At 35.4% G+C, this 13655-nt stretch overlaps 1 protein-coding gene across 9 annotated transcripts in view; it reads right to left on the reverse strand.

The window, feature by feature from the left end:
• The window catches only part of LOC107692131 (guanine nucleotide exchange factor DBS-like), a 72798-nt gene that overhangs the window by 31343 nt on the left and 27800 nt on the right, over positions 1-13655 (reverse strand). For 8 of the 9 annotated variants that reach the window (XM_016491051.1, XM_016491052.1, XM_016491050.1 and 5 more), the window contains 2 exons: positions 7142-7225; positions 1744-1858 (listed from right to left, as the gene is read on the reverse strand). In XM_016491051.1, coding sequence (XP_016346537.1) covers positions 1744-1858; positions 7142-7225 — 199 coding nt within the window. Of the gene's footprint in view, positions 1-1743; positions 1859-7141; positions 7226-9109; positions 9132-13655 lie in introns of those variants that run through there. The other variant, XM_016491058.1, reaches the window with a different exon arrangement.

Genomic DNA, 13655 nt, shown 5'->3' on the forward strand with positions numbered 1-13655 from the left:
TTTATTTAATACAGGACATTTGTATTTTAATTGTTAATAAAAAAAAACAAGATATTTGGGCTTGACTATAAATTGCAAATATGTAATAATATTAAATTTAAAATTGTAGATGTTTTATCAGAAACCACAGAACAAATTCAGGACCATGTCTTGCTTACAAATGAACCTTTGAATAAATTTTACAAACACATATTGAGGTCATACTTCATTATATAATAATAATAATAATAATAATAATAATTATTACTATTATTCACATTTTCATAATGTGTCCAGACAGTATCAATTAAAAAAAAATAAAAACGGTATTAATTCTAGGTAGTTAAAATCCATGATGTACACATACTTTTGTACAATTTTGATTTTATTTACTTATTTATTTTTTTACTCTGTATTACAGTATGAAAATTAGTTTCCATTATAATAATTTGAATTGTGTGGCTAAATGTACTTAATGTCACAATGCAAAATATCTTTGTGGTTTTAAGCAAAATAGTATAGTAATAATTTCTTTTTATTTTATAAACATGGCTAGGACGCATTCTTGAGGGGTTTCATGACATTCGCCCCTTTATTCCATGAGCTTCTGTATTTTGCTCCTGAACTCCTTTCATTTACCAAATCAGAACTAAATCAAAACCCCATCATTTCTTCATGCCATTTTCAGCATGAAGAAATCCATCCAATTACTCAGTTACCCCCTCTCTCTCTGTTTCTCATGGGAATAATGGGGAAACAAGAGGTGGAAAGAAAGAGAGTGTGATGGAAAGCAAAGGACCAGAATCACACTTTCATTAAAATATTAACAAAGGCTGTTAAATTAAAGAGGATTTCACAGGATCAGCAAACAGACCAATGCACCAGTGAACTTTCACAGGGATTAACATTTAAAAAAAAATGTAATGATATACATGCAAATTAATTCAACATCTTTAGGTTACTCATTGATATGAAGGCATCTTCAAGTCAACAACTTACTTCCCTGAGAAAATCATGTAGTCAAATTACTCACAAACTAAGAATGCATATGTAAAACAAGGGGCATTAGGATCACCTTGTTAATCATGTACATAATTACACATTCTAATTTAATATGTATGATGAATATTAATGAGCAGTCACACACACAAGCAGGCAGTCATGACTCAAATTCATTTAATTGCAAACAGTATGACGTGTTGCAATGGGAAAGCATTAGAGTGCCATCTACTGTCCAATTCAAGAAATAAAACAACCGACCAAAATATTTCTCATCTAGTTTCTCATCAACAGTGCAGTGAAATGACTGAATAAAGATAATATCTTCATCATAAATTAAATACATACAATGTATTCTGTTGTTAAACAAAAATAGTTTCTGATAGGCTTTGCTAAAAGCTGGGTAATTTAGTGTTCCCACACTTTTTGACAAATGAACTTTCATGACATTTCCAATCATTCATCAATGCTGGATTTTAAATCAGAGATTGGAGTGTATTTATAGGTCAGGATGCAATTTTTGGAATTAATAGACTGAAGTACACATGTTTTCAATAACAGCATCAATGGACAGACTGATGTTGTCACGGTTTGCATGCACATCTACTTTGTAAGCACTTACAAAAAGCAACATCTAGTCAATAAATAAGGACTTTTCTAGGTCTGGGGGGAAAACATTTTCACATGCCCCGATGAATGTAGGAACTCTGGTTATTTTTTTTAAGTGCTGGTAATGACTGATTCTTCCACCTCCTGTTTTCTCACCTGGGAACACTGGTCAGGTATGTCAGCACGCTGTGAAACTCCTGTTCCTCCAACTCACTAAACGCCGGGTACTCTGGGAAAATAATGATGGGGCTGCCATTCTGTCCTCGGCCACCTGGAAATGCAGATTTGGAAGAAGACGGCATGAAAACTAATCATCTTTTTATTCCATTATACCTTGTGATGCAAATAAGTGTTATGATAATATATTAAGAGGAAAAATTGTCTATAACCAGCAGCATTAACCTCCTGAACTAATCTGAACTAGTTTACAGTCAGACTGATCAGGAAATATAATAATCTAGCAGCACTTCTGCATTTAAAAAGTCTTCTACCAACAAGGGGGCACTTCTACAGCTTCACATGTACAGCGTACATAGAGAAATATGACTGCGTACATTCACAGAAAACTGATCGTAGCTATTACGAACTGCATAGACGCATCAAGGACATGAGGCAATGTCAAGGGCACAATGCAACGGCATGAGAACAAAACCTTCAAATCTCCTATTTTCCTGTCATTGAGCTTTGATACAGATGACATTCAAAAACACAGAGATAAACATCATATAAATCATTACTGGGGCTATCGATAGTCTGTATGTGTGTGTGAGAAAGAGAAGACAGAAAGGGAAAAAGGACATGTTTGGTGCAGTATGTGCTGTGACAGAGGTCATGTGATCGTGTGTGTGTATTTGGATGCTACAACACTCTGTGATTAATAGAGCAGGATGGATCCACTGCAGCGCTCACACATATTAACATCGCTATGACTGTCACACACACACACACACACACATGAGGTGAAAAGGACACTGCTGTCACATTTGTAATCATGAGTAGAGCAAAACCAAAGAACTCCAGTCCATCTGGACCAGGTAAGAGAGAGAGAAAGAGTGTCACTCCACAACATTATACTACAACATGCAATCCAAAAGACAAAGAGGCATTCATCTTCAACAAACAGACACACCATACAAAAAAAGAAACTCTCTCTCTCTCTCTCTCTCTCACACCCACACACTCGGAGAACAATATAATATAAGGGAGTATAAAAGAATATAATGGAAAAGAGTAGAATATAGAATGGAGTACATTATAGCAGAATAGGGTAGAACGGAGTACACAAAAGTAGAAGAAAAAAAAAAAAGTAGAATGGAGTACAAAAATTGAGTTGATAGAATTGAGTATATTTGAGTTGAAAAGAGTAGAATGGAGCATAAAAGAAAAACAGAAAAATAGAGCAGAATGGACTGTAAAGGGTAGAATAGAATATAGTAAAATTGAGTATATTAGAGTAGAATTAAGCAAAAATGTAGAACAGCAGAGTATAAAAGGGCAGAACAGAGTAGAATTTAGTACAATTGAGTATATTAGAGTTAAATAGAGAAGAATGGAGTATAAAAGAGAAGAACAGAGCAGAATGAAGTGAAAAAATGTAGAACAGAGTAATACAGTTGAGTAGAATGGAATATAATAGAGTAGAATATAGCAAAATAGAGTACACTAGCGCTGAAGAGAGTAGAATGGCATATATAAACGGGTAAAATATATATTGGATAATTGAGTATATTAGAGTTGAATATAATAATAGTGATAATGATAATATCAAACACAGGCCTCTGCAGCTGTCTGGGAGGAAAAAGCAGGACCAGAAAAGAAAAAAAGATGAAGAGTAAAAAGGAAATGAAAACAGGAAATAAACAGATGGAGCGTCTAGCAGTGGAGGTCTGTCATTAAATCTAGGTGGAGGACTGAGGCATGATACCAGAGAAACATATTCACCATAGCAACATAAACACACAGAAATAAAATAGTGCATATGCTACATGGACACACAGATTGTATATGAAATCACTCACTTCCCTCATTCAAGTAGCACTAAATAGGGAATGCTCCATAGTGCACAATATAGGGATGAACTTAACAAAAATGAGGCAGCAAATCTTAGAAAGTAAAAAGTATTTGGACAGTATTTGGAGCTTTCCACAATGCAATAAGTGCAATGTATTGTTGGCTAGTATACATCAGTTATACACTATAAATGTTTTAAAAACGTGTGCACTACAGAGGGAAACAAATTGTCCACTAAAAATTCAGACAACAGTATAAAATGAAAGACACCCCTTATAGTGCTCTACAAATTTAAGAATAGTAAGCAGTTTTTTTAAGTCACAAGGCCACTAGTTAACAGAAGTCAGAAGTGCAAATAACACTGATTCTGGTAACCACAGTCTTTTAGATACAGCACTGTCATTAACAACGCATTAAAACGTTGCCTTAAACCCTGAACTACAACTGCACCATTATGCAGCCAGCCAGAGCTCACTGAATCTCTCTTTTGCCCTCTCACTCTCCGTCATGGTTTAATTTAAAGATAGCAAAAGAAAATAATAATAGTTTAGTATTATAATCCAATCTTCTGTTTTGTAAAGAATTTTATATTCAGTGTTTTTCAGGTGTGTGTGTTCACTACTCTCTGCTGTGTGTGCGCGCACTTAGATGGGTTTAATGCATAGCACCAAATTCTGAGTATGGGACACCATACTTGGCCACACGTCACGTCACTTTCACTTTTTTATTGAAATATCCTGGTTCCTTCAATGATGCAACTTGGTTGTTGTTCACTCTTCTAGCAGTATTGTTGTAAATGTTTCATGGCATGTATAATACATGAGTTTGTTAAGGTTTGTAAATATTCAGAGACTCTCTTGTAGATTTGATGCAATAAAGAGATTGCATTTTTTCTCTTTAATAGAAAACCTGAATCCCAATCTAATCCTCTTATTCACTATACAAATCTTCTATAGTCCTCACACACAGTCTAACTTTAAATATTCAGAGACTCTCTTGTAGATTTGATGCAATAAAGAGATTGCATTTTTTTTCTTTAATAGAAAACCTGAATCCCAATCTAATCCTCTTATTCACTATACAAATCTTCTATAGTCCTCACACACAGTCTAACTGTCAATCAAATATCCTCGCAAAGCACATCAGCTCTGAACTTTGTTGTCAAGCGCATCATCATGGCAACAATGAATAATTAAGAGGTTTCCTCCAGTCAGGCCTTATCCTGGGCAACCTGAGCCGAGCCCTAACTGGGTTATTTACTGAGACTGGAGAGAGTTTCTGGAGTGTTATTAAGTGACTGTGTGTATATGTTGAATCTGTGCATGTTCTGAATGTATCTGCTGTTGACACTTTGAAAGCAGACATTTATAAATAATCGCTGTTGTGTATTCACTTATGACTCACATGGCACATGTGAAACAGGACAAATCATACTCATGATACTGTCAAAACACTATAAATAGCTCATTAGATCAGTGATTAAGTTAGTTATTCACGTCCTGCAGCAGACACATTTGCACTATATATATCTGAGTGAATGAGAATGTCAGCATTGAGTTTTTACATGCATAATTTTAAACAATTACGCTTAATAACATGGATGTTTCTGTAGTGACTATAGGAAGTGAATACATTTTCACATATTTTAATGAATAACTTTATTTCCGCAAGGATGTATTAAATTGACCAAAGGTGACAGTAAAAACATTTAATAATGTTACAACAGATTTATATTTCAAATATATTTTTTAAAGAATCCTGAAAATATGTATCACAGTTTCCACAAAAATATTAAGCAGCACAACTTTTTTCAACATTGATAATAATAAATGTTTCTTGAGCAGCAAGTCATTATATCAGAATGATTTCTGAAGGATCATGTGGCACTAAAGACTGGATGCTGAAAATTCAGCTTTGCCATCACAGGAATAAATTACATTTTAAATTATATTAAATTAGAAAAGAGGTATTTTGAATTGTAATAATATTTCACAATTTTAGTGTTTTTACTGTGTTTCTGTTCATATAAATGCAGCCATGTTAAACATAAGAGACTTCTTTCTAAATCATGGGGGGTAAAAAAAACGTACAGACCCCAAACTTTTAAATGGCAAAGTCATGTAAATGCCTAAAATTATTCTCTTCAGGTAAAGGTCCAGGTTTAAGCAAAAACAGAAAAAAAACACATATATGCTGCGTCCCAATTCGCATACTATCCATCCTAAATAGTATTTGAAAGCATAATTAGTATGTCCAAATGGTAATACATTGAAATATGTATTCCAAAGGTACCCGGACGGTTTACTATTTCTGGTAGAAATTCGAAGTGCAGAAACGTGCACACTCGACGGCTAATACTGCCCACAACCCACTGCATTGATCAAGGATTCGATTAAAACTACAAACGCATAAAAAGTGTTTAAAAAAAAAACTACAAACATGGCAGATATGCAAGACTGATGGACAGGTAGAGAAAGGGGTCTGAGTGATAAATAATCAATATCTAACCTGATGAAAAAATATTTATTTACTGCTCTCCGCATTATATTTCATCTGCAACAACATTGTGAACTTTTATATAGAGATACATTTGGTCATTAACTTTTAAATGCATCATTATGCATACACATGAGAAGCATTCTCGGCATGATAGACCCGTGACTGGCAGATCAACTTGCCTCTTCATTTCTCTCCAATACTGTAGGAAATCCAATTATACGAAATGTGGATGATGTTAACTGTGACAAGATGATTGACAGGGCAGTTTAAACAGTGACAGAATGCACGTAACTAAGCAAAAGAGCATCTGTTAAAGACGTAATTACAGTATGACGAAGTATGTCCCAAAGCTTGCCTGCTATTCTGCTACATACTCAAAAGTATGTACTTTTTCTTCACAAAAAGAGTACATACTTTTAGGGAACAGTATAAGTAGGCGAATTGGGACGCAGAAAGGGGGGGGAAGTCGTGGCCTAATGGTTAGAGAGTCGGACTCGTAACCCAAAGGCAGGGATTGTAGGTGGGGGGAGTGAATGTACAGTGCTCTCTCCCACCTTCAATACCACGACTGAGGTGCCCTTGAGCAAGGCACCGAACCCCCAACTGCTCCCCGGGCGCCGCAGCAAAAAAATGGTTGCCCACTGCTCTGGGTGTGTGTGCACTTTGGATGGGATAAATGCAGAGCACTAATTCCGAGTAAGGGTCACCATACTTGGCCACATGTCACGTCACTGAAATAGATTTTTCTCCATTTTGCTCTAAATGTAAACAACTTTACTGGCGTTCTGATGGCTTACTTAGTAAGCAGTTAATAGTTACTTAGTCAGTTAATAGTTTAATGCTGACACCAGATTTCTTTATTTTTTTCCCTCAACGGTTTTAAAAATTAGCTAATAAATTAGCTAATTTTTTTGAGTTATCAATGTTTTGTTGTACATGTAAACTCAAATGATGATCATTTTGATGAAGCTTTCAGAATCTCTCATAACGGTCACACAGTCTTTATTGGCAAAGTATTCTGGGATTGATTGTGTAGGAGACTCACCTGACAGGAAGGCAAACTGTTTCCTGAGGTCTAGGCTGATGTCTGCGGCACACAGAGGACTGCTCTCCTGCTGCATAATCTCATCTGTGTGAGAAACAAAGTTAGTAAAAATAGTTTAGTTTTAGTTAGTAAAAATTTCCCCACAAACAAGGAAAAACTGGTTGTTTCCCATGTTGATGTTTATGGTTATACCACACAATTTCATAGACATAGGATGACATATACAGGAATGTCACTTCACGTTCTTTATCTGTTTCTAGGTTAAGATGGCATGATCTTGTTTAGAGTCTGAGAAGAGCAGCTGGGTGAATGGATGCAGGTAAGATTGCATGGAAGAGCAGCTGAATGCATGGAAAGACGGAACAGCAGATAGAAGAATGGATGGCTGGATGAAGAAGAGAAGGTGAAAACAGAAAAGAAAGAGAGAATATTTTCTCTATGCATCAGGAGATGATGGATTATTATAAGCAGCTTTTGAGAGTCTTCAGCCGCTGCAGTGTGTGTGTGTGTGTGTGTGAGTCACTGCTGTGGTGCAGCACATTTCTCTCAGGCTCAAACTGTATGACTTCAAGAGTGTAGATATGTTCTCATGGTGCAGGTCAGAATCTGAGCACATGTTGGTCTGAATAAAGGTGAAATCAGCCCACTCTGAACAGATGAATCCAAAACAAACCAAGACAACATGATCCACCCTGACAAACCACTGGTGCAGTGCCAATCAGCAAAGATAAAGTCACTGGACAACAGTCGGAAACACACCCACACAGACTTTTATCCGTCTTTCCTGCTGTTACTGAGCTGCTTTGGAGTAAGGTTAAGGAATCTGATTTAGAGCTCTTGAACTCAGCATTTGAGTATGTAAGTAGGTCACAGATAAACATTCAATACACAGCACTGTGAGTGGGCTTACTGATTTCATCATTAATTCTCTTTCCATTAGTTTTGCTGCAGAGGCCCCATAGAAACTCATTGGACTATTGGTTTGTACTCTACAAATGTTAGAAAGTGCACTCAAGACAAATACTGATAAAATCCCTGTGTCTAGGCACCAACAGCAGACCACATCCATCTGTGCAAAAGACCATCTTGGTCGTCAATATACACGGTAAGACAGCTTTTGCTGCTTTAGCCATGCCTGTGGCAGTTGCCATGCCTGCCATTCAAAACAAAACAAACAAAAATAATAAACCAAAAGAACCAAACGAAAAAAACAAAAACAAATTAAACAAGTATAACCAAACTAAACAAATGAATAAAACAACAAATGAAAAACAAAAACAAACAAAAAACAAAACAAAAGAAACAAGCACCAAACAAAATCAAGCAAAACAAATGAACAAAACAAAACAAATGAAACAAACAAAAACAAATCAGACAAAACAAGAAACAAAACAAATCAAAGCAAACACCAAACAAATAAAAACAAAACCAAGCAAAGCAAACAAAACAGAAAAAAACAAAACACAAAAGCAAAACGAAACAAAAACCAATATATTTTGAACTTGAAAAAAATGTACATGTATCATGTTATCACAAGTCAAAACAAAATAAAAATAAAACAAAATGTATTTAAAAATGATAAATATTATAATTAAAAATAAGCAAATAAGTATTTAAAGCATTTATTTTCACAAAACTAAATTATTCAATATACGTTCCTACAACTCATCTTAAATCTAATATTCCAATTCCAAATAAGTTAACACACATTTTTTATTTAATTCCTAAATCCCAATTTTTACTCACATTTGGCACTTGCCATGTGTTAATTTTAATGTGTTAATGTGATATTATATTGCTTGCAAGAAACAGCACATCTGACAAAGCAACATGTCAATTTAATCTCCTTACACAGGAAATGCTCTTGTTTGAAAGCTGTGGAGTACAGTTGAGAAGCCTTTAGGAGAAGATAAGGCCTGAAGGATGGTGACGTAAGACACATTACAGAAAAACACTCTGGCTACTCACCCTGTTATTAAGTTTCTGTAAAGTTCAATGACATTGTGCATGCTCTTTAAATTAAGGTTCAGCATTCCTCAAAGTCTTCATTTGTTGGACCATATAAGTACAGTCCCATGAACTTCAAAGTTCAGCCCCCAAAATGTCAATAACATGCTCTACTCAAACTGAACTAGACATCAAAACACTCCTCTTTCTTTCCCACTGCTCCACTCCTGACGTCACTGATCACAGACAAGCACCTGTTTTCACCGTTCCCAACACCTCGCCACAGCCATGATGAGCAAAAGACAGATGCTTGCAGATAAAGCAAGAGCTGTTAATCCTTTATCTACCCTGATAACACAGACAGGGAGCTGGTAAAAGTCTGGTTTGTTGCAATGATCACAAACCACTTTCAGATTAAGATTATTGTAGGATTTCTGGTCTCAGTGACTCTCAATAAGAGTGTCACGTGACTTCAGACACAGCTGCCACAGCCCAGGTTAAAACTGAGCTTGTGAGGTTAAGAGAAGATTCTGGCACTGAAAGACTGGCACGGTTACGCAGAATGAAGTCATGACCAACAAAGATGACAATGTTTGGTAACACTACTTGAAGGGGTGTGCATAAGACTGACATGACACCTTCATAATCATGACATGACACATTGCATAAAAAAACCTTCATATTCATGACATGTGTCATGTCATGATTATGTAGGTGTCATGTCATGATTATGAAGGTGTCATGTCAGTCTTATGCACACCCCTTCAAGTAAATTGTAACCCAATGTTTTGCTTTTCTTTAACCCAGATGAAATTCGATACAAGCCTTAGGAGACATTCAGGTAAAAGACATTCATAGTCCTTAAGTTCATCTCAAATATTCATAATTTGTTGCTTCTGGCTATAAGGGTTCATTCTACAGGTTCCTCAACATTACAAAGATAACATTTGATAGGAGTGAAATTATAAAAATAGACTGACTCAAGAAAAAAAAACAGGTCAAGGGATTCTTCTGTGTTCCAAATTGGATTGTATTACAAACGCTATTATGCATTTAAGCAATTAGGTATGAGAAGCTGTTACATTGTGAATGTAGTCACGGCTACAGGGCACATGACATAGACACAGAGCAATGCCAGAAAACCCTTCATCTGTGAAAATGTTCACAATAAAGAACAACCTCAAATGGCTTACAGCTTTTTTTTTACAGTTTTAAAACAGCAAGCAAGCAGCAAACACACACACACACACACACACACACACACACACACACACACACACACACACACACACACACACACACACACACACACACGTACATATATATATAATTAATGTTCAAAAATTTGGGGTCAGTAAGATTTTACATTGTTACAAAGATTTATTATTTCAAATAAATGCTGTACTTTTGAACATTCCATTCATCTAAGAATCCTGTAAAGTATCACGGTGTCCACAAAAAATATTAAGCAGCACAACTGTTTTCACCAGTGATAATTCGAAGAAGTTCTTGTGTACCAAAACAGCGTATTAGAATGATATCTGAAGGATCATGTGACACTGAAGACTGGAGTAATGATGTAGAAAATTCAGCTTTGCCATCACAGGAATAAATTACATTTTAACAATGTTTTAAAATAGAAATGTTAAAATATATTAAAATATAAATCTGTTATTTTAATTGCAATCACAACATTGCTGTTTTTCCTCTTTTTTTTTTTTCAAATAAACGGAGCCTTTCAAATAATTTTTTCCACAATTTTGAATGGTAATGCAGAAGGAATTTTACAGACTTCCTTATACTGACCAATCAGAACACAGGGCAGAATTATACATTTTACAAGTATAAGACTTACAAGTATCAAGTCTTTTGAGAATTACAGATTTTAAAGAACAAATATTAAACATTTGGGTCAAATGTTCTTATACACAAGTCAAAACAGCCTATATGACAAAAACAACTAAATAAAGAAGTGATTTTGAGATTTTATCCTCCATCCAATCACCGGACGTGGTCTCTCATTTACATTTATCCCATCACTCCTATTAAACAATACCAGGCCGTCGAGATCGAGGGGGACGCGTTCAGTCTTGTCACTGTTGCCTCAGCTGGGCTCATGAGAAAGAGGCTTGAGCAGCATCCAACGTTTCATTCACCATCTCATCTCTTGGTGTTTAATCAACAAAGCTACGGCACAGAGCCTTCACTCAATACAAAACATCCTCTCACACATCCGCAAAACCAAAGCAGCAATAACAGGGCTATAGAAATGGCCCAGGGCCCTACACGGACGCCAACCGCACATTGACAAAACTATTCAGCATTGTGGTGCTGGTATTTAGGAGAACCGGGGGAAGGGCAGACTCTCTCATTTTAATGGCATTCAACGAATAGACGAGTATTCTTTACAAGGCCTTACATTTTTAATGCCACTCAGATGGGCTGAGCTGTGACCGCTACCTCAATGTGATTGAAGATCTGGGTTTGGACTGTAGCCTAAAAGATCCCAGTATTAAAAGGTTAATCTTCATCTCAGGAAACTGCTAGCTGTCTTTTGTTCAATTATTTTGTTAGTTCACAAAAGTATAACAACAGATTGCCTTGTTGTAATGACATATAATCTATATTATGACTATAATGGGGCAAAAGTGTATTTATACCAGAATCACAATTGCAGAAATGATTTATGAACCGAAATTTTGACAATTTGCCAAAAAAATGTATAAAATAAAATATATGCCCAACTAGTGAAAAACAAGACTTGTAAGGTTTGTAACTATTGTCAGAAAATAAATGTAAGAAAATATGATGTGTTACATTTAATATTGAAATAATTGAATACAATGGTATAAATTTAAAAAGTAATATTTTAATTTACTTTTTTACTTTAAATTTACTTAAACATGCTGATTATGTAACATGTTACATGCAACACTGGTCTTATCTCATTATCATCCTAATGCTCTAATATTGGTGTTTATGATAAGCAGGATCCAAATTCTTCGCTATTACGTAAGATTCAGCTAAAAAAAAATTTGCAATTGTGAGCCTCAAGATCTCACCTCTCTTGGAACTCCGTTTCCTGGTGCAGGAGAACAAGGACAACATGTTTTCCATGTCTCTGCGTTTGTGTCCACTCTCTGCATTATTTACAGGAGAGTGTTGGATACAGTGGCTTAAAAACCTACGTATTACACTAAGAGCTCAGATGGAAAAACAAGACACATACCAATACACAGACACACACACGCTCAATGTTAACATGCAAAGAAAACATCCTCTTTGTTCTTCATGTCTGTGCAAGCAGCCCAAGTTAAACACACTTTTTTGTTAAAGACCTCTTTAGCTGTGTCATGTCCGAGCCTGTCTAAACTACAAAGAACCAGTCCATGTTAAAACACACAGGAGTGCAATACAGAAACCATAACTGCTACACAAGACCGTGAAGGCCAGGCAATAAAGCAAAGAGAGTCACTTACACACACTGAAAGCATGACATCTTCCTTTACACGGGAATCACACCCATATCTCATTGTAATTTCCATAATAACTACATGTTTTATGTACTCTAACCAAAGTGAAACTTTAGAATACATAATATACAATGAATGTTCCAGAACAACAGTTAAAAACAGAACCAAGCCACATGTTATTAGTCACTTCATCCATTGTCCACATTACTTTTGCATAAGTCTTCAAGACATACAGATAAATAGATAGATAGGTGGATAGATGGATAGATGGAGAGAGGGACAAAGTTCACACAAAAATAAAAATTCTGTTATCATTTACTCACCCTCATTTTATTCCAAACTTACATACAATTCTTTATTCTGTGGAACACAAAAGAATGAATCAGTTCTTTTTGTCCATATAAACAATGTTGTTTTGGACCCCAATGACTTTCATTACAAAAACTAAAAAATTCTTCAAAATATGTTTATTTTTTTCTACAGCATGTTCAACAGAATAAAGTATTATAGTGATTTTTTTTATGCACTGTCCCTTTAAGATAATTCATCACTCTGGGATCAAACATCAATCTGTATTTGCACAGCCTACCATTAAGTCACATTTATTTGTATAGTAAATCAGACTGTTTTGCAGCAAAGCAGCTTCACAGAAATAAACAGAAAAATAACAATGTTGCAAAATTCATCAGTTATAAAATGACTTTAATTTCAACTATAAAGCAGCTCTACAGAAGACAATTGTCATTATTTAGCTCAATTTAGTTCAATGTTGAGTTATTAGTTTAATAACAGGATAAAAGCGTTGCAAAGTTTATCAGTTACAAAACATTCAATTCAGCTATAAATTAGCTCTACACAATACAATAATATCATTAAACCACAACATTACCATTACACACACATGGATTGCTTCTCTGATCTTCATTACACAAAACTACACACCAGCTCATTATTTACACACTCACACAACACACAAACAACTTAAAAAATAATGTCCCAAATGGCTTATTAACAGTGGACATGGTTTAGTTTCATGAGGGCACTGCAACCGTGTGTGTGTGTGTGTGTGTGTGTGTGTGTGTGTGTGTGGTGGG

The sequence above is a fragment of the Sinocyclocheilus anshuiensis genome, unplaced genomic scaffold (assembly GCF_001515605.1).
Source record: "Sinocyclocheilus anshuiensis isolate Anshui unplaced genomic scaffold, SAMN03320099.WGS_v1.1 scaffold322, whole genome shotgun sequence".
In the NCBI taxonomy this organism is placed as follows: Eukaryota; Metazoa; Chordata; class Actinopteri; order Cypriniformes; family Cyprinidae; genus Sinocyclocheilus; species Sinocyclocheilus anshuiensis.